At 43.1% G+C, this 23,434-nt stretch overlaps 1 protein-coding gene across 2 annotated transcripts in view; it reads right to left on the reverse strand.

Moving 5' to 3' along the window:
- CACNA1B (calcium voltage-gated channel subunit alpha1 B) overlaps nt 1–23,434 on the reverse strand; it is a 470,294-nt gene that overhangs the window by 18,087 nt on the left and 428,773 nt on the right. For both annotated transcript variants that reach the window (XM_090021362.1, XM_090021361.1), the window contains 6 exons: nt 20,474–20,570; nt 8,394–8,502; nt 6,087–6,194; nt 4,542–4,654; nt 1,957–2,084; nt 758–896 (listed from right to left, as the gene is read on the reverse strand). In XM_090021362.1, coding sequence (XP_089877488.1) covers nt 758–896; nt 1,957–2,084; nt 4,542–4,654; nt 6,087–6,194; nt 8,394–8,502; nt 20,474–20,570 — 694 coding nt within the window. The remainder of the gene's footprint in view (nt 1–757; nt 897–1,956; nt 2,085–4,541; nt 4,655–6,086; nt 6,195–8,393; nt 8,503–20,473; nt 20,571–23,434) is intronic.

Genomic DNA, 23,434 nt, shown 5'->3' on the forward strand with positions numbered 1-23,434 from the left:
CCAGGCATCTGACAGGTGACCTGTGTATATCTGGGATGCCAGGATAGCATCAAACTTTTCTTTTTCTCCCTAGCTTTCAGCTGAATGACTGCTCCCAGAAGACAGAGCTGCTCCTACAGCCAATGACATTAAGGCCTTGAAAGTTTCTACATTATCAGCTTAAGCCCCCAGTGGGGACTCTGACTGGCAGGACTGGAAAGAGAAGATTCATGATGCACTACATCACCACATCTGATACCAACATTGCCTTGTAAGGAGACACAAATCTGAAGGTCCCTTTCTGCATATTTCCTGTTCTCAGATAACATCTTTCTATCTGTGTGCCTAAGCAGTTCTCATCACTGTAGTATCTCGGTGCTCTAAAGTTATTGATGGATTTTATCCTCACAAAAGCAACATGAGGTAGGGCACTGTTTAACAGACAGGGAGCAGTGATTTCCCAAGGTCTCACAGGAAGGAAACATGTGGCTGAACTAAAAGCTAAACCCAGGTGTCCTGTCTCCCAGTCCAGCAAGCTTAGCCACCCTTTCCCTGCCCCCATGCTTCCATTAGGAATAAGCCTGAATGAGCCAAACACCCACAATATGCAGCTGTCAAATAAAGCAGCACAGAGAAAAGTGGGTTGAATTCAGCTCTTAATCTTCTGCAGCCAACAGGACTGACTGGTTGCAACAGAACAGTGCCCAGCCCTAGACCTTAATACAAATGGGGCCCTAGGAGTAACACAGGGACCTACTGCATCCTGATCTGTCATCACCTGTTTGCTTGTCCGTTCAATGGGAATTTCTTCTGAGTGGCCTCGCTCAAAAGCCGGCGTCCTGGTTTCATAAAATATGTCTTGCGTGCGCTGAGTCCCCCATGAACTGGACTCCTTGATCCCACCCTCTGGAGCTGGCCTGTTACCAGGCAAAGAGAAAAGGTGAACAGCTGGGTAGATTTAGATTTAGTTAGATTTAAGCCAAAGTGCTTTGGAGCAGCCTGAGGGATTCACTTCCAGTCGTGCAGAAGAACCACTGGGTGGGGGCAGTGGCTGGCAAAGTCAGAAACCTGCAAGGCTCCTGAACGTTGACAGTGATCTTCCTCAGGAAGTCATGAAGAGCAAGGAGACAAAACCAGCCTACACAGAAGGGAGTGTAATAACTTTTCTTCAGTGCCCTAGGTGATTAAGCTTTACAACTGGTATAGACCGCTGAACTTTTGTGGAGTGCTGATGTTGTTAAATGGATATTTTTTTACAAAAGACTGGAAGTCCTGGTAGAGATTGGTACTGGCAGGCAATGACATACAAATACACAAAAGTAACGTAGAGGATGAAAAGTTTGATTTAAAAGCTAGTCTGTGCATGTCAGACTGAGCAAAGTTATATGACCATGACAGGTTAGGTGAAGAACTGTAAATATTATTGGCTAAGTTCATCTAATTTATAAGTCAAATGAAATAAATGCAGCAGTATCAGGGGAAACTTTAGCCTTGCATTTTTACAGTTCAAGATTTCTTACCTTTTTATTTTCACTTCATCGTTTATCATCATATTTATCTCTCTCATATCTATAATTACACAGCCATAGCACTAGTGACCTAGAAGAACATAATATATACGGAGAGCAGAAAACAGGAAGGGCATCTGGGGACTGTTGTAATCAGTCTTTGGGTTGCAATTTGCATAGCAGACTGCAGTGGCTTTTTACAGAAGGGATTCAGTCCTTAGAAACATGCATGGAAACTCCTGGTGACATCAAGTGTTACCATATATGAGGCTGTTCCTTGGCCTAATTAATCTCTGGAAACTACGAGCAATAATTGGGCTTTTTTTTTTTTTTTTTAAAGTAGCTGCCAATCTCTGTCATCTGAGCACACATCTTAACCTTTGGACAATGGGACAGTCCTAAGTGCAACATGCCTAAGGGGGCTGAGAGATCAGAGAACTCTAATGGTAGGAAGGCCCAGGATACTCACAACGTGCCCCCGTTGTTGAGTGATGCAGAACTTTTCTGACGAAGAAAGGCTTTAGCATTGTTGAATGCTGGAGGTTGGGTTTGCTCAAGCGTGGCTTTCAAAGGGTGAAACAGTGACACTGGTCCAGTCTGCAGCGCACAAAGGAAAAGCAACAGTGAGAAAGATATATCTGCTTGGAGAACACCCTGCACCACCTTTTCTAGTCAAGCTGTGATCCATGTCCTCAAAAACCCTTGCTGAAACTGCAATTGGCACTAGCTAGTTCTTCACTCTGTCACAGGCTGCCATCTTCATCAGCCATTAAAGGTGGGATTGCAACACATGCAAACACACTTTCACTAGCTTTAATTTGGTTTCTGTCAGTAATAACAGCAGTGGAAATGTGGCAATATGGACTTTAGTGTAAGATAGCCACCTGAGCACAAACCCAAGCATCCCTAGGCCTGTACAGCTGAAGCCCATGCTGCTGCATCCTCAATGCTATTGTTACCCATGACAGCTGGATTAAAGAAAACACGGGTCTGTCTACTTGTGCTGCAGACTTTCCATTGCAGTGCAGACAAAGCTTCCTGGGATCACAAAGACTGGACCGCCCTTCAGTCCTTATGTGTTGTCCCAATGCATCACAGAAGAGGCTAGGGGCAAGAAAAGTATAAAGAAAGCATATATAGCCACTCTCCTTGCTGTACTCACTCTGTGATGAAGACATCAGTCTCCAGGGATATAAAACCCATGTCTTCCCCCAGCACTAAATTTAATTCATAATAGTTCCCTTCCCCTCTCAAGTTGGCTGGCATAGTACAACAAGGGAGCCAGACCCTTTGGGAATCATGGGACTAGTTACAAATCCAATATTTGGATTACACATATTAAAATGGTGAGGTCTTTTGGGTCAGGGGCTAATTCAGGTTTTAGATGGTGGCCCCGAGTCATGTACTGCAATGCCCTCAAACTGCCTTCTTCAGGGGAAGTGTCTCCATTGGTAAATACAGGCTGTTAGCTGCATGGATACTCAGCTGCACAAGGCCATCCTAAAGTCCAGAAAAGAGCCTGCTAGTTCACAAGTTCCTGGGGTTCCAATCTCAAGCCCTTTTTTTGATTTAGGGCTTTATGATACCCATGATGTTTATTCATCAACCTGGCTAGCAGTTACCTGACTGACCTATTGACCATATTATATTTTGTGGGTACAATCCTGAACTCATTACATTCATTGGGAGTTTTGCCACAAACTTTATGAAACTAAGATTTTACGCTGTACATACAAGCCCCTAAAATGTGCAAGTGGATATATCATGTGGATCATTCTTGTAGCTCTTATTTAGTCACAAGTTGTACTAAGCTTAATGGGAACCGGAGGATTTGGCCCAGTACTCCTAGTAGCAACATGCTATATTTGCGAGGGCTGAGAGCTAACTGCAGCAATAACAGTGCTAATAACAAAGGTTATAAACAAGGCAGCCTTGAATACAATAAGAAACAATCCAAAATTTTGCCCTAAACATCCTTCAAAGTTTGCACAGCTGTCATCCATGGTTTAAATTTGTGTGCTCCTCTGCACCGTCAGGTTAACTAGGGTAGGAGGTAGAGAGATTTTGAAGGAGCAATTTTTTTTTTTGAAGTAGCAAAGTAATTTTGATGCCCAATTATCACTGGCTTTCAATAGGGCTTAGTTTTCTAAACGCCCAAGTCACTTTTGAAACAGCACTTAGGCTTAAGCTACAAACAGTCATCACATTTGTCCCATGAGAAACCAGTTTATCCCAGGACATACTGCAATTGTTCAGAAGTCCATGTCTGTTATCCTGAGACAAACCCTGGAAAGGCTCATGGGATAACAAGTGTTAACAGCTTGTCCTGGGACATCAGAAAATAGGTCTGAATGGTTTTCCTGGGACTGAATCAATAGAAGAAAAGTGGGAGTGCATTCAGCCCTTCATTAAAACCTGACTGGAAGGGAGATGTGTATACATCAATCCAAGGACTTTTCTTTTCTGAGACAAACACAGGCACAACATATCCTGGGACAAATGAAACATCTGATCCTAGCCTTAGGAACCTAACTCCTTTAGAGTACGTGCATGTGGTACAAGGCAGTGTTGTACAGAGATATAACACTGTGCTAGCTCTCCAATTGGCAAATGTTATTAGGCCACATGTGGCCTGCCTTAAGGTGGCCATATTCCTTTCAGCTCCAGAGATGGCTAGAGCAGAGCTACCATAGGGCAACTCTGAATGGTGCTGATTTGTGCCATACATATAGGCTTACCATTAGAAGGTTCTGGAAGTTTTACCCAAAGTATTTTCAGCTTTACAACTGGTATTTACAACAAAGACGTGCCAGAAACTACCCAAGAAGGTCTTTCGTTGTGGCTTGTGCAGCACAGTTTTTAGTTGACAAGACACTGACAATTCAAATAGTTTGGAGAGGCAACCAGACTGTCAGGCGTCAGAATGAAATCCCTGAATTGTAAGGTTTGCTAATTCAGGACCAGGCTAGATGATCCTTGAGATCCCTTCCAACCCTCTGATTGCTGAGATTGCTAGTCTAACGAACCCAGGAACACCATCTTTCAGCTGAGTACCTGGCAAAGGCCTCCAGGTGGTTGATGCACTTGCTCCCTGCTGTTTTTATTCTGCTTGTAGAAATCAAATATCATGAGCGCTGCATAGACTTTCCCCACGGTCATTTCATCAGCTGTATTAAGAAACAGAAGAGGAAATGCAGCAGGGGAGTTTCAAATAGAGCAGGGAAGGTTTGCCGGAGGATAGGTGGAAAATGAAAGAAGGAATGGCGGTCAGAATAAATGGAAGAAAAGGAAAGAAATTAATTAAATGGAGGAATGTGCAACAGATATTAAAAAAAAAAGTGAAAAGGACCACAAGATGTCCCATTAGGGGAAGAAGAGAGAGAAAGAGAAGTGGTTAGAACAGATTTCTTCAGACAGTGCTTTCCCCTTCACCCCATCCTTGACTGTTATTACCTTTCCTCTCTCTCTGCTTGTGTGAAGGTCATGGCTTTAAGTGCCCTATGGCCTAGTGCTCCAGGGAAAATATTTATAGACTTTTTACAGGAAAAGGGCCCTTGACAATTAAACCGTAAGAATGGGAGACAGAACATTTAAATTAATACCAGATCTGCAACCAGTAGTTTTATCAACAGAGAAGCCCTATTTTTCTCTCTTTTACTTATGGTCAACAGGGGGATGATGGGCTAATATAAATTTAAATTGTACTGCATTTTTCCAGATGGCGCTCCCCCCCTTTTAAAAACAAAACAGAAAACAATTATACTGCTGATCTCTCCCTCTGGTACAGCATAGCACACGCCTTCCAGAACAGGGTTATAAAGTGCCAGACATGAAAACATGGGCTGAAAGGCAGGGTTAGGTAGTCACTACCCCCTTGTGTGTATCCCCACACTTCCATCTCTTTCTCAGTGAACCATGCCCCGAGTACAAGGAGCTGTTTCTCATTAATCAGAAATCCAGGGGACTCTGAGTCCTCCCTTTTGCCAGTCTAGAGAATTCCTAACTTTCAATTTTCTCAGTGTGTTCTCACAGGCACAGGCCAGCATTAGGGCATATTACATGGATTCGTTGGAGCTTTTAACCTATTTCTTTTCTTGTTTTGGAGGCAGACAGAGCCCAGCTGGTAGAAAATCTGGTTCCTTAAACCAGATAAAGTGGAAACAGATAAAGCTATAAAGCTGTGTAACAAAGCAAGCTCTTTGAAAGAGGTGGGACCTGGCATTGCTTTCTTCTTGCTGCTCTGCATTTTATTTTTTCACAAAGCAAGGTCTCTGCTGCCTTGGGTATTAGGTACTAGGATATTACCATGTGGGACTTATACTTTGGTGCGACTCTGGGTTGCTTACTACTTGGACGACAGTTGAATGAGTCTCTGGACTATGGGCATTGTGGAGGTCAAAGCTGAGGCTTGACATAGAAATTAAAATGTTCTTTGGGTTCCTGTACTGTAGAAACAGCTGTACATAGACAGGACAATAGGCTCATCCCATTAGAAGGGAAGAACTTACGCTGGATTTTTTCGGGTATTTCAAATGATTGTTAGGGATCTGGTCTTTGTGTTGCTTCTAAAGGAAACACATGTGGCTGTGTGCCACTTACGTTTATGAGGAGGCACCAACAGATCCAGTGTCTTTTGGGACAGATTAGGCCAAACCAGTGAGATCTCCTTCCTTAGTTCAGCATCACACTGGTGCTGTTTCACCCCTCCTGGGCAGCAGAGAAAAAAAGGAAAGTCAAGCTGAGTGAAAATGGCTATCCATTACCAACTGTGCAAGCAACCTTCTCTTTTCCAGTCCCATCTTCCCAGCCTTCTTCACATCCTACTAGCTTATGGTGGGCTCCAGCAGTGGATATGAATAGGGGTTATAGGACTTGGTCTGACCAATATGAAACCTCAGGGACCAGTTTGTTCTGAGGTCCTTAAGCAACATGCACTGTCACTGTTACCCTTAAACTGGGACTATGTCCTTCTTCATACACCTTATATAACAATATAATCAAATGGAAGCTATAAAACCAAGCAAAATATTAAACAGCCAAACATAGCAGCATCATTTAAAAGGCTGAAGTGGGTTCTCATTATACAAAGCAAGTAAAATATTTATGAGACAATAGTCTGCTTCCCATACGAATACACTACACAGTAGGAGCGTCTACTCGTGCCCAGTTACTGTATAGTAATTTAGGTTACTGTGCAGCAAACAGAAATTACTGCGCAGTAACTATGGCAACTTACACTGACTTGGGCATAAATTTGCTACCTGCATGATGCAGGTAGCAAATTTATACCTGATTAGTTACTGGCTAGTAAGGCACATGTAGGCATCTATCTAACTGACTTAGGATTAACTTTACTCCCAAGTCAGTCCACAGAGCATTACTGAGCTGTAACACCTGCACATGTAGATGCTGGTATAAAAATCACTTATTGTGCAATAAATGCACACGTAGACATGCCCAGTATGAAACTAAGTGGAGTATATAAATGATAGTGATGATTCTTCTTAGAGAAAAAGTGAGGTGAGGATGCTGTTATCTGTTATAGTGCCATGATATGTTGTGCCATGTTGCATTTCACTGGGCAGAGTTCATTATGGGAACACTAACCCAATCAACTACTCCCAATTAAAGTTATCAGAAAGAATGGAAAAAGTCCAACCCAGCCATGTAAGGAAGAGGTAAGCTAAAGCAAGACCCTCAAATCAAACCCCTTTTACCTCTACCCATATAACCTCAAAATTCCCAGAAGCAAACTTGCCTCTATGGAAGCACTACTTTTTTTTTCTTTATATATGGCCAAAAACCTCACAAGAACAGACATCTCCAGTAAGATGAATTGAACCAAATTACTGAAATGCAGTAAGTGTAATAAAATGACACAGACTCTCAGGGCTTAAATGTCCCCTTTGCATGCAGCGGGGGGGGTGGAATACACTAACCCTTAGATGGAAGACGCTAACCCTTAGAAATGAGACCATCCTAACCGTATGCTTCAAAGTTAGCAGGTCAGATTCAGTCCAACTCCCCTGAAGCATACTCCTTTGCCTCCCTCTAGCAGTGCCCACCTAAAGAGGTTAAAGAACATTTCTGAAGTAATTACCACAGAGAGGTTAAGTGGATTCAGTTCCTGACATTCTGGCTTCCAGTCCTGCACCTAACCACATGAACATTTCTGTCTCCCTTCATTTTAAAATTATACATGACTGTATACAATTTCTGCTCTGGTTCTAGTCCTAGCAGCAGCCATGGCTTTGAAGGCTGATTAAAAGGTCTAATGATCCAAAGTAAAACCTGATGTATTTTATTGCATTGTGTTGTTTAATTGGGTAGTCAAGTATCTGCCTGATTAAGCACTGAAATAATTAATTTTTTTTCCTTGGGGCATAACGCAGCTCTGGCCTCTCAGAGTCATGGCTTCCAGTACCAGCAGAGAGGATCATCATCAGGAAGAGTTTTTTTTTTTTCTTACTGGCATGTGTAAAGTGACAAATCCTGAAGAGCATGACTAGGTTCTTTTAATAACACCACTTCGGACTTACATGGCGGTTTTTTTTTAAATCTCAAAGCCATGAACCCAAGTAGAAAAATAATATTCTCATTAGGAGCACAGAAAGATGAAGCACCTTGTCCAAGGTCAACACATCAAGGTCAGAGCTAAGCTGGGGATCATCTAGTTCAAGACTATATCTATCAGTTCATGTGCTCTTGGGGGAGGTAGGAAAGGGGATGGATCTTCTGAAAGATCCTCCCAGTTTCTTTCAGATTCAGATACCCTCCTTTATCGCGTCGAGAGTTCTTTGCCATAGGAAACCTACCCGGTCCTCGCTAAAGACCAGCAGTGAAGTCCCTAGTTTATGAGCTCACACATGTTCAGGCATCATAACTCTCTCTCATCTCCCCTCCTACCTGAAGCAAGTTTGATCTCTAGAGCTGTCCGAATCAAGGCCATGAGGGTGGATGTGAAATGGACCGTTAAGTCCTGGTCCGAGATCGGCATGTTCATCCGCACAAGGCGCTGAGGAGAGAAGTGGAGTTGCCATCAGTGCCAGTCAGTATCTCTCCCCCACCCCCACCCACTTTCCTTCTCCTTCTATTATTATTCAAATTCTTTATTCTTAAGATGCCAAGATTACAAATATGTTTTCAAATGTTAACCTTTTGTGTGCTGGTTTGTGAGAAACACCTTCCCCTTAGGAATGGCGGCATCTTTTCTGGAATGCTTCTGAGCTGGAGGGCTTACTCCAGTGCTCCCAGATTATGATTTGCCAGCATTTATACTGCCATCCTTGAAGCCGATGTCTTGTCCTGCTGAACAGGTCTGATCTCTCTTAGCACTATCCCGTACCAGGACTTCATATCCAGTTCTAACCCTCTACAGCCATGTGATACCCATGTCCTGGCTGGAGCACTATAACAGTCAAAGAACTTCCTCTTAACCTGTCTTTAGCAGCACCGATGATGCATCTGCCAGAATGATCAGGCCCTTGTTTTATATGTACGGGCATAGCGACCCAATTACTGCCACCACTGCTCACACAAGAAACTGCTCTTCCTTTTGCCCCTAATGAAATGGTACAGAGAGGAGAAACATCCAGGACTAGCTCCAATCACACATCCCTCTTCCCTCATTCCTGAGGGTGTTAACTGTTTCGTACAGCTGTTTTCTACACTGAGGCTACAACATGGAGACAACCATGATACGCAGGACTGCTCCCAGCTAACAGAGTTGAAGAACTCTTTTACCCCAAGCACATTAAACTACTTCTCCTTTCTTTTCCTTCAGCTCCAGATACCCTGCAATACCTTTGAACTGCCACCATCCTACCACTATCTTTCCAGACAATGAGCTATGAACCTCCTATCCTATTCAGTACTTATCAATATCAATTCCTAGTCACATAGAGGGGACCATATACATGAACATTAAAAAGACTTCCTCTGCATTTTCCCACTGAGAGTAGAGTGCTACTTGCACAGATTTCCATTTCCCACCTTTAACTGGAAAAACATAATAGTACAGTGTCAGCGAGGATTTTTCCAAATTTTGGCTAAGGATCATGAGGTCCACGGGCAACACTTCCCCCATCACTACATGACTTTAGCTATGATTAGAGTCCCTGGGCCTAATTCATCACAAGTGTAACAAAGTCAATGAGACTGTGCTACGCGTATTATTTTGGCACAGAGTCCTTGGATTTTTAACATGTCTGTACCTGGAGTATTAAAGGATCACTAGCAGCAGAGCCCTCCAGGGTGACTGATAACCTTAGCATTACTGTAAAGACTGATTTCTTCTTCCTAGGCAATCTTGTGATTTCCCAGCTCCTCAGCTTTCATACAAAGTTCAGAAACTTCCTAAAATGAAGCCAAACCAGACAAGCCTCTATATTTCTAAGGATCCATACAATACAAGCAAGCTACCAAGCTCTGATCATGAGTAGGGAGTTTGCATAGGTTTGCATTAGTTGTATTTGGGACCCACTGCACACGGGGAATTTCATTTGGGGAGAGAGCTGTCTGGAAGCTGGTTACACTTCTATTTTGATTCCTACCTCTCCCTGGAAATCTTTTCTTTCTTTAATAAAGCTAAACACTTTACTAAAGATATTTGGGATCCTTTAATAGGCTGTAGATTGGTAATAGATTGGTTTAGGTAGGAAACTGCCACAGCTCATAGGATAAAGTATCCTGGCTGTGAGTGGGGTTTGCAAAGATGCAACGAGCCATCAACCTGCATGTGTTCTGTCATGGGAGCTAACCAGAACTGCAGCCCCTGTGCTCTCCTAAACATGACTGCAGCCTCTTTCTACAGCCTCCTTGGGTACAACATGCTTTAACAGAAGCAGGGTTAGGTAAAGACATTCCCACAGCCCCAGCCTCTCCCTGCCAGTAAACATAGGTAACAGGCATATGGATGGCATGCCAGCATAAAGCGGAATAGCTTATTCCTCTTCCTATAAACTCTACAGGTACAAATCAATTTAAACCAGACAACTGCATCCACACTAGGAGGGTTGTACCACTTTATCTTTACTAGTAGTTAAAACACTACAGCATTTATGTGTATAAAAGGCCTTCGACTCCTAAGCAGTTAAACCCCTTATCAAAACAGGTCACTGATATGTTTTTGACAATGTAACCATAGCCTTTTTATCTGAGGTTTGACTGCTTCAGTTGGGAGGCATGAGTACAGCCTTCGTAGGCATACGTATGCTACTTTCATCTAGCTCATACAGATAACAATAGCAATGTAGGCATGGCAGCATGAACATCAATAAGGACTATAAAAAGCCTACCAGGGAACATGAGTATGCATAGTATATTCATAAGGCTTTCTTATCTGCACTGAAGCCTACACCACCCCATCTGTCACCCTACAAACACTCAAAAGATCCAAGATCACCACATTTATTTAACTTGTTACTGGAATTAAGATCTGATTCCAAGTCCAGAAGGACAAAGGATGTGTGTTATAACTCACTCTACCACCTAATGCTTAGTCTAATCATCACAGAGCTAAAATAAACCAGTGCATCCTTAAGGAATGCCTTTCAAAACAAAGGCAAGGAGCTCCCTTCAATGCCTGACATGCAGGAAGGATAAGGAAATCAAAGCCAAGAATTTCCTCCCCATATAATTCAAACAATATCAAATGCTGGCAAAGCCACAAAAATGTTGTGTGTTCAATTGTGTGAAACAGCACTTTGTTTAGACTTTGCTCCTTCAGCACGCCAAAGGTTACAGCAACAACAGTGTATGCAGTGCAATCCAGTGGTTAACTTACTGCAAGAATCCCACTGAATCCCACTTCAGTGAGAGAGAGTTAAGAGATGGAGAGAGAAAGAAGATGCATGGAAGTGAAAACAAGCAGATGAGAGAGAATTCCTCCCAGGAGAGCTCTATCCTCATGAGAATGGCCACTGAAAAAAAATCAGCTTTTAAAGGGGCTGGAAACTTTCTAAACCTCCCTGCTCACCCATAACATTGTGACCACAAGCCTTACCCCAGCTCTCAGAGGTAGGTTAGTGGTACTCTTTCTATTAGACACAGAAAGGTAAAGTGACTTCTATGCTGTTAGAGACAGCCAGTAGCTGAGCTGGGGGGAAAAAATTTCAAAATTTCAGTCTTCCACCCCCCCTGCAACCTAATATATATGGATAAAGATCTGGGGTTGTTTACTGGAACGGTTAAGTCAGCCCCTTAGAACAGCTGCTCTCTTCCTAATGTATCCATGGAGAAAGGGGAGAAGGAAAAGCACACGTCACCACTCTTAGGGCAATTCCCGTCATTTGACACTGAGATGTTCACCTGGTACCCAGCAGTCCAGAACGAAAGGAGGTTAGCCTTGTACTTTTAGTCCCTGCATAAGCGCTCAGTGCATTGGGACTCTGCTCAGGCTTCTAGAAACATTTATTTTACAGTGCACACTAGGTGTGCCTGCAGCTGAATCACAGACATTGACTAGGTTCAATACCGGGAAGCCCTGTCTCATAGATATATGGACTGCTTATGTTCTAATGGCCTGTTTTTCTAAGGTGCTAAGTATCCCATTGAACTCCCCCTGAACATCACTTGAAGTCATGGTGCTTTCTCTGAAGCCTCTGCACTGACAGCAATATCAAAGTGTTGTTTAAACTTATATCATATTTTGGGGGGGGAGGGGGGAGGTTCCTTCCCTTCCTACTTCAAGAAAGTAACATCTTCACCTTTGATTTGATTTGGCTTTTACACACAGGGCAGTGTGTGTGTACTAAGACAGAAGACACTTTTATTAAGTCACGGGTACTGTGATCAGCGTTAATCTACTCAGAAATCTAATTTTCCATTAGAAAAATTTGGATCAATGAAATTTTTTTTAATTACAGTTTTCCCAATTCTACTTTGGGTGAACAAAAAACCTGAGAAAACATTTTAAAATGTCTCATACAGTCAATTTTGATATTTTTAGGATGAGGAGTTTCTATGTTTTATTTTGAAATGACTTCTTTGGTTTCAAAATGTATTTGATAGAAAAAGGACCAAGACCAAGTGGTTCAAATGAACTAGAATTAAATGTTTTGTTCAATCCAAACTGAATGTTGTCATTCAACTTTGAAAAACATTCAAAACACTGATTTTTTTTTAATCCCAAATTGAGATTAAAAACTAACTCAACATTGTTTGTGGGCTGGAAAATCCATTTTCTATCCAGCTCAGAGCCAGGGTAAAATATGACTTCATTAATTATCCAACTCCTCTGCTCAAGCCCAAGTTAAAATTAAAGAAAATCTCCATGTTAGCAGTATTTTTGGACTGCAGACCTCATTCTCAGACTGCCTGCTCCTTTGAAACATGATGCAAAAAGTTGCCAGAAGGGACTGGAGGAGGAGGGCATAATTTATAGCATTTTCCATTATTCCAAGTCTTGAGGAAGAACATCAGAGCGTGTTGATACAGATGGCGAGGGATCAAGATGTTGCTAGAATCTGGTAAGGCATTTTCACTGCACCAGGATCCCTTTGGGACTGGCTGCCACAAACGAAAAGCGTGGTTAACTGCCTTAATTAAATGGTGAGTTGCTGCACTGGGGGGAGGAGAAAAACCTACAATCTCTGCAGTTGATAGAAACAGATTTGTTCTGCTCCTTTTGCCATTCCTCTCTTTCTCCGCTTACCTCACTTTCCTTAAATGGAAAGTTAAGAGAAGTAGCAGGCAGTAAATGGAGTGCTAGCTTCCAATTTCCTAACCTGAGCTAGAGAAACCCCCTTGGATCCCTTGATTTTAATTAGGAGTTTCAGAGGCATTCCCCCTTCTGAACGTGAGCAGAAGAGAGGCTAACAAGGAAGAGAACTGGTGTGTTAATGTTAGAGCTTGTTAATGTTTCTGCAGTAAAAGACCTCAGGGGCTAGAGCTGCGATATTCTCTCCAGAGTCCTTAATTAACTCTATGCATCGGAGAACAAGAACGACTAGATAACAAGATAACAACCTAATATATCCTGGAGCCTGGGTTACAGATGCAGCACTTTTTTGCTCCATTTCCTAACAAAGTCTGCAGATGGGAGAACCCAATGCATCTCACCTAGTAACTGAAGTTGTTCCTGCAGGTTGATACTGCCTAAAACCCCCCCCCAAAAAACAACATAGACACCTAAAAACATGCTGATTCATTTGAATAAAAAGTGGAAATATCACTGCCTCAGTTTATGCCTCTTTTCTGCTCACTGTCTGCTACTGCTCTGCTGGAAAACTTTACTGGGTGGAATGGCCCTGGAAACAGGAGATTTTAAATAGGCAGTAGAGAGCGTCACGGGAAAAATCATCTTAGTGCCGAGGGCATATATAAAATCTATGCCCTATACACATTCCAGATTAACTTTGGTAGGCTTTCTGCACAGGAGGACATTTTATGGCAAAAGTAGTAATACTATGTGATCTACGAACCCCTTTAACACAAGCCAAACCCACTCAAATTTGGGATCCTGAAAATACACCTGAAGCTACTCATTGGTAGGGGTCTATCAAATTAGAGGCAGCCAACCAATTTGGCAGGCAGACCACACGGCTACCTGCCATATTCGAGGGCTGCCCCCACATACAGCTCTGATTGGCTGAGAGGCCCCAGTGGCCATGCTCTTTACCACTGTCCCTGTCCCTCACTGCTGATTGGTGGAAAGCGGCATGGGTACACAACAGCCAGCCCTCTCAGCCAATTAGTGGCATGGGGCGGGGGCAGCAACCATCTTGGGCTCCCCTGTGTGCCAGCATCCCTCCCGTCCACCCTGGTGGCCTGCATGGCCAGGCCTCAGTACTATGAAGACCGTGGCTTTATTTTTAGTAAGTTTTCTTTTCTTTTTCCATGGATTTTGTGGCCAAAGCTGGATTTCGTGTTTTCTGTGAAATCTGCAAAATTGCAATTTCAGTAAGTCCCTACTTAGTGGAAGCCTATGGACAAGGACCACACTCAAAAAGTACCTTCCAATGGCAAATACAGTCAAAAGCATTGAATGCAGACAATCACTCAGAGAAAATGAGGCTGAACTTGGTGAATATGTTTTCTGCTATAATTCACCCAGTTCTAGCTCTAACTCTTCTGCTTTGACTTATTTAATGTCTAGCTGGCTATATGCATTTCCCCATTTAAACACGCACAGAGACGGCAGAATGGCCAGCCAGCTGGTGCAGAGGCTAGTTAAAAGCATGTGATTTGTTTTCTCGAGCTCTTCATAGACTAATCCAAACAATAAACTTCAGCCAACCCATTCTTGATACAAAACTTAGGAGGCAATTTTTTTCCCAAAAACCAGCCTGGAACAAAGTGCCCCTGTACATATGACAACAGTGAAAATAGGATGGCAGTAGATATATACTTCACTTTTCCAATGCTAGTCTGGCTGGTTTGATATGGTGTAAGGAATTCTGAAAACAAAGTCTGGAATCACCTTCTCATCTTCACTAAGGCACACGGACACTACAGACCTCAGTGTGCAAGGCTTCACCTTGATCCCAGTGGTAGACTAATGAGACAAAGATGAAGCTCTGCAGGCTGCCACCTGTTGTCACCAGGGGCTACAACTCCCGTTCCAGTTGAGCGAGGACAGTGGATGGCCCAAATATTCCCAGCAAATTGGAGCTGTGGCCTTCAGTGGGGTGGAACGTGTGTTTTTCTGATAGAAATAAAACTGTTTATACTCAAAAATCCTATCCCAGATTCAAACCTAATCTCCACTCCGCTGCCCCCTTTCTCCTCCAAACACTGCTTCTTGTAGATATTAGATGTATAGCAGTGAATCACCGTATAGTACGGACAGAGTTTCGTTCTCCTGTTTTCTCTGCAGATGCATGGAAATCTCGACATTGTATACAAACTGCTCTGTTTTGAGAACCCCATCATCATTAGCTGAGCACAGTGATTTCAGACACCTGTCCCCAGCTCCTGCCTTGCGAGCTGACTCAAGGTGTGCTGTCACAATGCTCAATCCAGTCTAGCAGAGGGCAGTAGAGGGCCTTAATTTAAAGGACACATTTTTGAGAGGGTGTACAATCAGCACAAAGATGCCCACACCCACTGCAACCACGTCTTGCAATGCATTTGAGTAATGCACCACTCATTTCCCTAGGCATTTGTCCTGGGTGAGCAAATGAGTACATACTCATAAGGACAGGACTGACCATCATTATTTAGTTACAAAACTGCCCAAAACAGCATAGTCACTCCTTAAAAATGTCTGTGCTTTAAGTATGTAGGATACAACTTATGAATGCCAGCAGCTACTTGTGAGTTTGAAAAGCACTGGGATGCCTTAAGTCAAGTCTCATTGTGCCCCTCTAAGTGCACCAATAGCTCTGATGGGAAAGTGTGCTACTGGTGAAATTTCTGGGAACTGAAATGGAGTCAAGGGTCCCTCTTTCCTACAGCAATGCTGGCAATGTAGAGGTTGGTGGCCACCTCCTCTTGAAACCCTCATGTGTCTTAGGATAGAGCTCTCCCATCACCTGAGGACCCTCAGGAACAAGGCAATAAAGTTTCCCATTCATGCATTTCCAGGCAAGTAGCAAGCCACATGCACAACAACTTTGCAGGGATTGGTCTTGCTAACCAAGGAGAATAGTTAAGAAAGGGGAACAAAAAAAGAGGAGGAAAAAAATAGAAGGAAAAGACAGCAGCCCTTCATGGCTGGAGAAAGCGAAAAAGAATCATTGTGCAGACATATTGAGACGGTCCATAGACAGGGAGAAAACAACACGGACTGACCAAATCTTTGCAAACACAGAGGGATGGGTAAAATATAAGTAAGGGACAAAGGGGCAACAGCTTTTGCCAGACAGAACAACAATAAAAAGTCACTTTTACTGACAGTGAGAGAACAGAGTGCAGAGACAAAACACTGACTTCTCTCACTAGCTGCCCCTGAGCTATACCTGCAAGGCTAGAGAGGGTCATTTGAATGCTCATTTGCTCACTTTTTTGCTTATTTGAAAGGCACTCTGTCTGCGCTCTGAAAGGTGTAACACGGTGGATGCACAGTGCCTCAACATCACACTGAGTTTTCCCATCAGGTCTGGACAAATGAGGGTCAGCAGAAATGGGACACCAGGGAGGCAGTAGCTTTGCACCCCGGAGTCTATGGCAACTGAAAACAGCACCTCACATGCCGTGCTAACCTGCGGGCAGATGCTTAGCACAAATACATCTACTTGTATATAGTGTTCCTAGCCATGGTCTGCTATAGAAATGGAGAATGAAGGGAATGAATGCTGATATCACTGTTACCTAAGACACGCTTAAATTAGTGTTTGGTTAAATTAGTGAAATGCTCCAATAGCACTGCCATAGTTATGAATAGAGATGGGCCCAATCTCCATTGATCCAAACCTCTTGTATTCTGAGGGAAAATGCAGATCTGGATCGAGCTTGGATCTAATTTATAGCTAGAACAATGAATGTGTTTGCTTCAAACGCAGGGCAGGGACTAATACATATTGATGGTGGTTTGCCTTGATTTTTATATTTGCCTTGCCTTTATATTTAGGGCTGTCAAGCGATTAAAAAGTTTGATCGCAATTAGTTGCGCAATTAAGCGCAATTTTAATTGCACAACGAAAGACTCAAAATTATGCAAAATTATGCAGGTAATTTGTATGGTTGAGGGGTGGGTGTGGGGGTGGGAATTTGTGAAGGTGTGGGGGCTGTGGGTGTGTGTGCGTGTGTGGTTTGGGGCATGGGGAGAGGGGGTACCTGCACAAGGGTATGGAGTCCAGGGAGGGGGGACCTCCACATGCCCTGGAAGGATCCCCAATCTGAGCAGGATCTCCTCAGAGCTGCCATGGGGCCAGGGTGTGCCCCCTGCCTGAACACAGCCCCAGTGGCAGTGGGCTCACCCCACCCTTGCTCCAGCAGTGATGGCTGCGGGCCGCCTGGGCTGGGGTACAGCTGCTCCAGCCTCAGCCCAAACTTCCCCACATACTGGCTTAGCAGGTCCCAGGCGGTCCCAAATGGCCTTGGGCCTGAGGATGCCAGGCAGCCCCACCCCACCCCACCCCACCCCAGCTGCCTCTGCAGGGGTGCAGGGTATGGGGCCACTGTTGCTGCCACTCCCTAAGGGCCGAGACCAGGGATGCATGGGCCTGGAGGTGGCTCATGCTGGAGCTCCCAAGAGGTCCCAACCTACCCTGAGCCTGAGCCATGGGGCCCAGGGGTGCCAGGCTGCCCTGCCGCAGCTCAGCACTGCCTTCCCTGAATCCCCAGCACTGCCAGCCTAGCTGCTCTGGGCCCTGGATGGCAATTGGGGTGGATGCGTGGGTGCACACATGAGCCCCTCCTTCCCCTCCTTCCTGCTGCAGCCACCTGGAGCCTGCGCCCAGGCTACCCTATGGCTCCTCTGCACTGCTACCACTGCCCTGCAGAGTGGCTTGGAGGCAGCAGAGACAGCAGTGGGGCAGGACAGCCCAGGTGCTGTCTCTAAAACCATGTGCTTAATTGACATGTTAATTGGTTCTTGTGTTAATCGTGCATGTTACCAGTGATTAACTGACAGCCCTTTAACAATATAATTTACACTGAGGTCCATCACAGATTGTTGTGCAGGTCTCTCAGGGAAGTGCACATAGCAGGTAGCTATAACTGCCTCATGGCTAATTGGTGAGGGAGCATTTAGGAACCAGCTACCCCAGAATCAGAGTAGACAGGCTAAACTTAAGTCAACCCAACTTTCACCAACAGAATATTATCCCCTTCAACCCTTTCTCTATCCAGTTGAGCTAAAATAATCCGGGGCAGGGATGTGTGTCATCTGTCCACTATTTTTTTTGTATGAACGTAATGCAAATTATGCCAATGAAAACATTGTGCCTGTCCACACACACAGATTCTCAATCTGAATCTGACTTTCAGTGCTTGATCCCACCTCTGCTTATGGGTCTCAGTTATACTCCTGCCCATCTCTCTGGAGTGATGCTAAGTGATGAGTGAAAATTAAGGATGGGGGATCAAGAGGGTGCATTTAAAAACAAATACCTAAATGCTGTGGGATTGGCATATATAAATAAAGGTAAGTTAAAATGGATCTAGATATACTAACGTGGAAAGAGCTTGCATGAAGAATGAAGGCAGAAAAGTGTCCAGGGTCTCAGTATGGAAAAAGTCTGCATACATAGGTTAAAAAACAAACAGTCAAACCAAAACCATGCAGACTTTAAACCACACAGAATTAAAAACAGCCAATGAACCTCTTAAAATGTCTCTTTTTATTATATGAGGCTAAGAAAATAGAATACAATCAAAAGCACTGAGTTTTGGGCATAAGTATGTGTGCACATGATATACACATAAGCACCCTAAAAGTATATATTGACTGCCAACATTTTAAAAAGTGGTCGCTGCTTTTGGGTTACAAATGTTAGACCTATGATCTAATTGTCAGAGGTGTTGAAGAGCTGCAAATCTATTCCCAGTCAATGAGACCTGCAGGTGATCAACACTTAAAAAGCAGAACCAAAGAGTGTTTTGGCCCCTAAAATGGAAGCACTGAAAACCAGTGGCCATTTTTGATCCTTTGGATTGTTGCATGCATAGTTTATTAATATTGTAAATGGTTAAAAATGTGTACATTTACCAATCAGTAAAGTCTGCCAAGTAGCCAGTTCTCTTAATATTATTTACTTCATTTGGGGTATTTCGTGTCCATAATTCACATGTCTCTTTGGACCTCTATGCCAGAAATATGTCAAGATGAACTAACTGGCCATTCACACACTAAAGACTCTTCAAGGCCAAGTATTTTTATTTTTTTCCATTTCATGTTCTATGCAACTTCAACGCAGTTCACTAGGGAAGGGCCATGTGGAAAGCAGGTTGATATTATTTGCCCTAAGAAATGTCACAGTGAAGTTCAGATCTTCCAAAATGCAGTCAGGAAGAAATTAGATGTGGGGTTTGGGCCGATCTCAAATCAAACGTACAGTTTCACATGGTTTAAATGAGAAATCCGATGCTAGAGAGGTTTGCTATAACCTAGAATCATTCCAACCTGTCACACAAAGCAAAGGTGGGGATGTGCATTGGTGGAATTAGACTCAGTACTGATCTACTTGCGTCTCTGATACAGTTAACAGTAAAGCTCCTATCAATTTTAATGGAAGCAGAGTTGGGCCAATGCAGGAAGTTTTTAAAAATCCCACTTCGGAGACCATGGAAACCTAAGATAAAGAGAAGTTCCTTACGACCCTTCACCCCTGCACACTTCATGCAGGTGTGAAGGTGGCAGCAAAACTTTCACTGAAGCCAATGGGAGTCAATTGGTGGGACTACTGGCCTACTCTTTACACGCTTGGTCCCACTGATCTATCATTCCTCCCATGCTAGTGGTATCTAAAATGTATCAGCTAGCACAGTTTTGAGTATAATGTGTTTTGTGGTTTAATTAAACCCTTGTTTAGAGCAAATTATATGTTTGAGCCACTTCTTTTTTTAATTTTGACCAAAATGATTTGATTGAAATTCATTTATTTCCACAAGTATATTTATAGAACCCTTATGGTGTCATCTGTATTTAATAACTTGCTACCTCCTACATTACTGCCTGCCTAATTACTTTGATCTAATTAAAAGGAAAAAAAACCACAACATACAACTAGAAAATTATCAGAGTAGATAGTCAAAAAGGCATACAAAGTTAAGTGGGGGTTTTAACAGCGGGGCAAATTACTTAGTGGTCCCCTCTGCATGCCAACTGGACTGGGAAGGAAGCAGAATGATAGAGAGAGACATTTATATAGAGAGGTGGAGACATAGCTAGAAAGACAAACTGATGTGTTATAGATTCAATGACTGAAAAAACATTGTCAAGAAAAGGAATGTTTACAATCCAGTCTGCTTAGAAAGAAGATAAAGAGCCAGAAAGAACTCAGAAGAACACCAAAAATGTCACAGGAAAATGTCACCCACTTCAGCCATGGCACAAGAAGCTTTCACTGGTGGTTTGGGGGGGTTTTTTGGGAATGGTCTACCTTATAAGCAACTCGAGCAGGGCATTTCTTTCCCAGGCCTAGAGGTGGGGACATGTGTCTCAGCATCTCATACATGTCAGTGTAACTGATGCGCCCGCTTGGAATCGAAGGGAGAGGGAGAGGCAAAAGCAGGAGGACACAGAAATCAAACCAGAACCAAAATTTACAAATAAAATAAATAGAAAGGGAGCAACACAAAGGGGAAACAAAACCAGGGAAAATGGGGTGGGGGGGAGGGAAAAAGCAGACAAGAAAACATATCTGGTTAATCAGATTTCTTAGGAAAGAGGGGGGAAAAAAGAGGGTAAACTGAAGGATTTCTCGGCATCCATTCCTTTGAACCCCCTGATATCTCCTCCTTACTGCAGAGAAATCCCATGCCTACGGTTAAAACTTGACACTTTAATCCCTGTGGCAGCAGTACAGAATGATTGATGTCCAAGTTAATGCACATGGAAAGAGGTTGGGAAGGTTCTTATTTTTGGTAGGGGAGGTTGCTTTTTTTTTTTTCTCCAAGTCTTCAAGTCAAAGAAACGGTTGTATTCACCATGCCAGGGAGAGCTGGTAGGCAGAGTTATGGGACAGCCAGAGATGTACATTATATTAAATGCTTCTGTTTCCGTTTAGTGGATAAGAAGTTTTGCTTCCAATTTAGGTTAAAGGCTAAAAGAGAAAGAAGAAGAAGAATCCTTTTTTTTTGCTTTTTCATGTGGGCAGACCAGGAGTGCTGTGACTCACAGAAAAAGCTGCAGTTCTGTGATACCCCATCCAACACAGAGATGCTCCCTTAGCAACACAGATTTGAATCTAACAAGGACAACCTCCCGTCTGCATGTAGGTACTAGGAAGAGGATATATTTTTCACCCTCCCATGGCTATTTCTTCTTCAAACCACATCAATAAATCGTCCCCCATTAATAACATCCACTAGCTAACTTGTTAACTTGGGTGCAGTCAGAGAAACTAGAGAGTACAGGGGCTTGACACCTGCTACCCCATCCCCACAGATCATGAGTTTGGTTATAACAGGTGTTTGTACCACACTAAGCCTCCACGGGGAACTGCCAACAATTGAACACAAATTCATTGCATTGGCCTGTTTTCCCAGTTGGTTATGCACAAATTGCACTTGGTAAATCTATAACACTGGCAAAATAGGAAAAACAGTGTTATCACCACTGCACTGTTATGGAAATGTCATCTAGTCTACAACTTTCGACTCCAGAATAGAATGGAGTTACCTTATATATTTCTGACTACTAGACCACACTCCCCAGGAAGGATTAGCATTTAAAGGTTAGCTACTCAAAATGAAGCTTGAATACCTGCTAAATACCTCAAAAGAAATGCTCCATATCACTAAATATTTTTCCCCAGCATTCCTTGGAAATAATAAGAAGCCACTTCTTTCTCTCTACTCCCTGTGTGCGTACACGTGCATAAGTGGAAAGCTCAGCTCATCTATGGTTCTTCCCCACAACTTCCCACCTAGACCATGAAAGATGGAAGCTTTTGAATTCACTGTCTCATAAGGCTGCCTGTCTCCAGCCAGCTGGGGTGTGGGAGTAGATGCATCAAGGGAAGGGGGTGGGGCAGTCAGTCAATCATTCCTTTTCAGGCAACGGGTTAGTCACGTTCCAGTATCTTTTTTGTATTGTTTGCACTTGCAGTTTGGGTAAAAAGGAAAAAAAATAGAAAAGAAAAGAAGAAAAAAGCTGGACGGAGTCTCTGAAATTCCAAACCTTGTATGCCACCCTATGAGGGCACTTCTTTCCTAAGCCAAGGGGTGGAGCAATAACACGTAACAAATTGTACATATCCTTATAATGAATCCGGCAACTGGAAAGAAAACATCAGAAGTTATAACAGCAAACGCATGGAGGGATGCCATCTCCCCACAGGCTTACTCTCCTACAGAAACCAGAGGATAGTACAGGTTAAGAGGAAGAACACACTCTAGAAAGAAAGGTTTTGATGATGCTTAGGCTCCAAGTGACAAATTAATTCAGAGCTAGAGAAAGAGAGAGAGAGAGAACTCCCTATTGTTCTATGACAGTCACAGCATAAAACTACACAATTGTTTCAATTACAGTCCAACCTACTATGCAATATTAATGATTTCTAGAGCATGTCCACACTGGAGTCACTTCTCTGCCTACACATGTAATGTAGACATAGCCAATTAGGTACTCATGGCAGCCTAGCTGCAGAAGCAGGAAAGATTAAAAGCCTTCATATTTGCCCAGCTTCTTGGGCAGGTTTTGCAACCCACACTATGCTCAATGCTCGTGAAACTAGACTGTGACTGATACATGAGCTTGCTCATTTGAAAAGCTTAAGCATGTCTGAACTACACTGTATGACTGTAGTGTAGGTAGACCCAGAAATACAATAAGAGATTTAAAATCAGGCCAGAGGTTGAGAGCCTTATGAGAGTAGTTAGGACCGAGATAACTGAGAAATCATTATTCACATCTGAAATCAGGCTACCTCTTTTATTCTAATGCAAATTATACTATATGGAAAATATAGCTTTCAGCTTAGCAGTAGGATTATAAAACTTCATTTATTGAATTATAATTAATCAAATTATTTAAATGACTAGCAGTACTGCGCCTCAGGTTGACCTCAGAAAAAAAACAAACTGGGCTTGCATTTGGCTTCTTTATGACGTATAAAGAAAGCATTCAGGCTATTTCCAAAGTTGCTGAATATCTGTTTTGCATTCAAAATTTGGGCTCATTGCAGTTTCACAATATTGATTTAGAAACAAATACAGTTAAACTGTTGTAATCTCAGTTGCATAATGTGAGGTGGGTGAGCCCGTTGCTACTGCACAGTAGTGTCCGCGTCACAGTTCATGCTCGCTGGTGCTACATCACCATTTCTCATCACTGTGGCAATGTAGTGTCTTGTGTAGATGTGCCCTGCTTGAACTACCTGACTGCAAACTGCGGCAGC

Source organism: Crocodylus siamensis, chromosome 11 (assembly GCF_052110815.1).
Source record: "Crocodylus siamensis isolate JL-2025a chromosome 11, ASM5211081v1, whole genome shotgun sequence".
NCBI classification, from domain to species: Eukaryota; Metazoa; Chordata; order Crocodylia; family Crocodylidae; genus Crocodylus; species Crocodylus siamensis.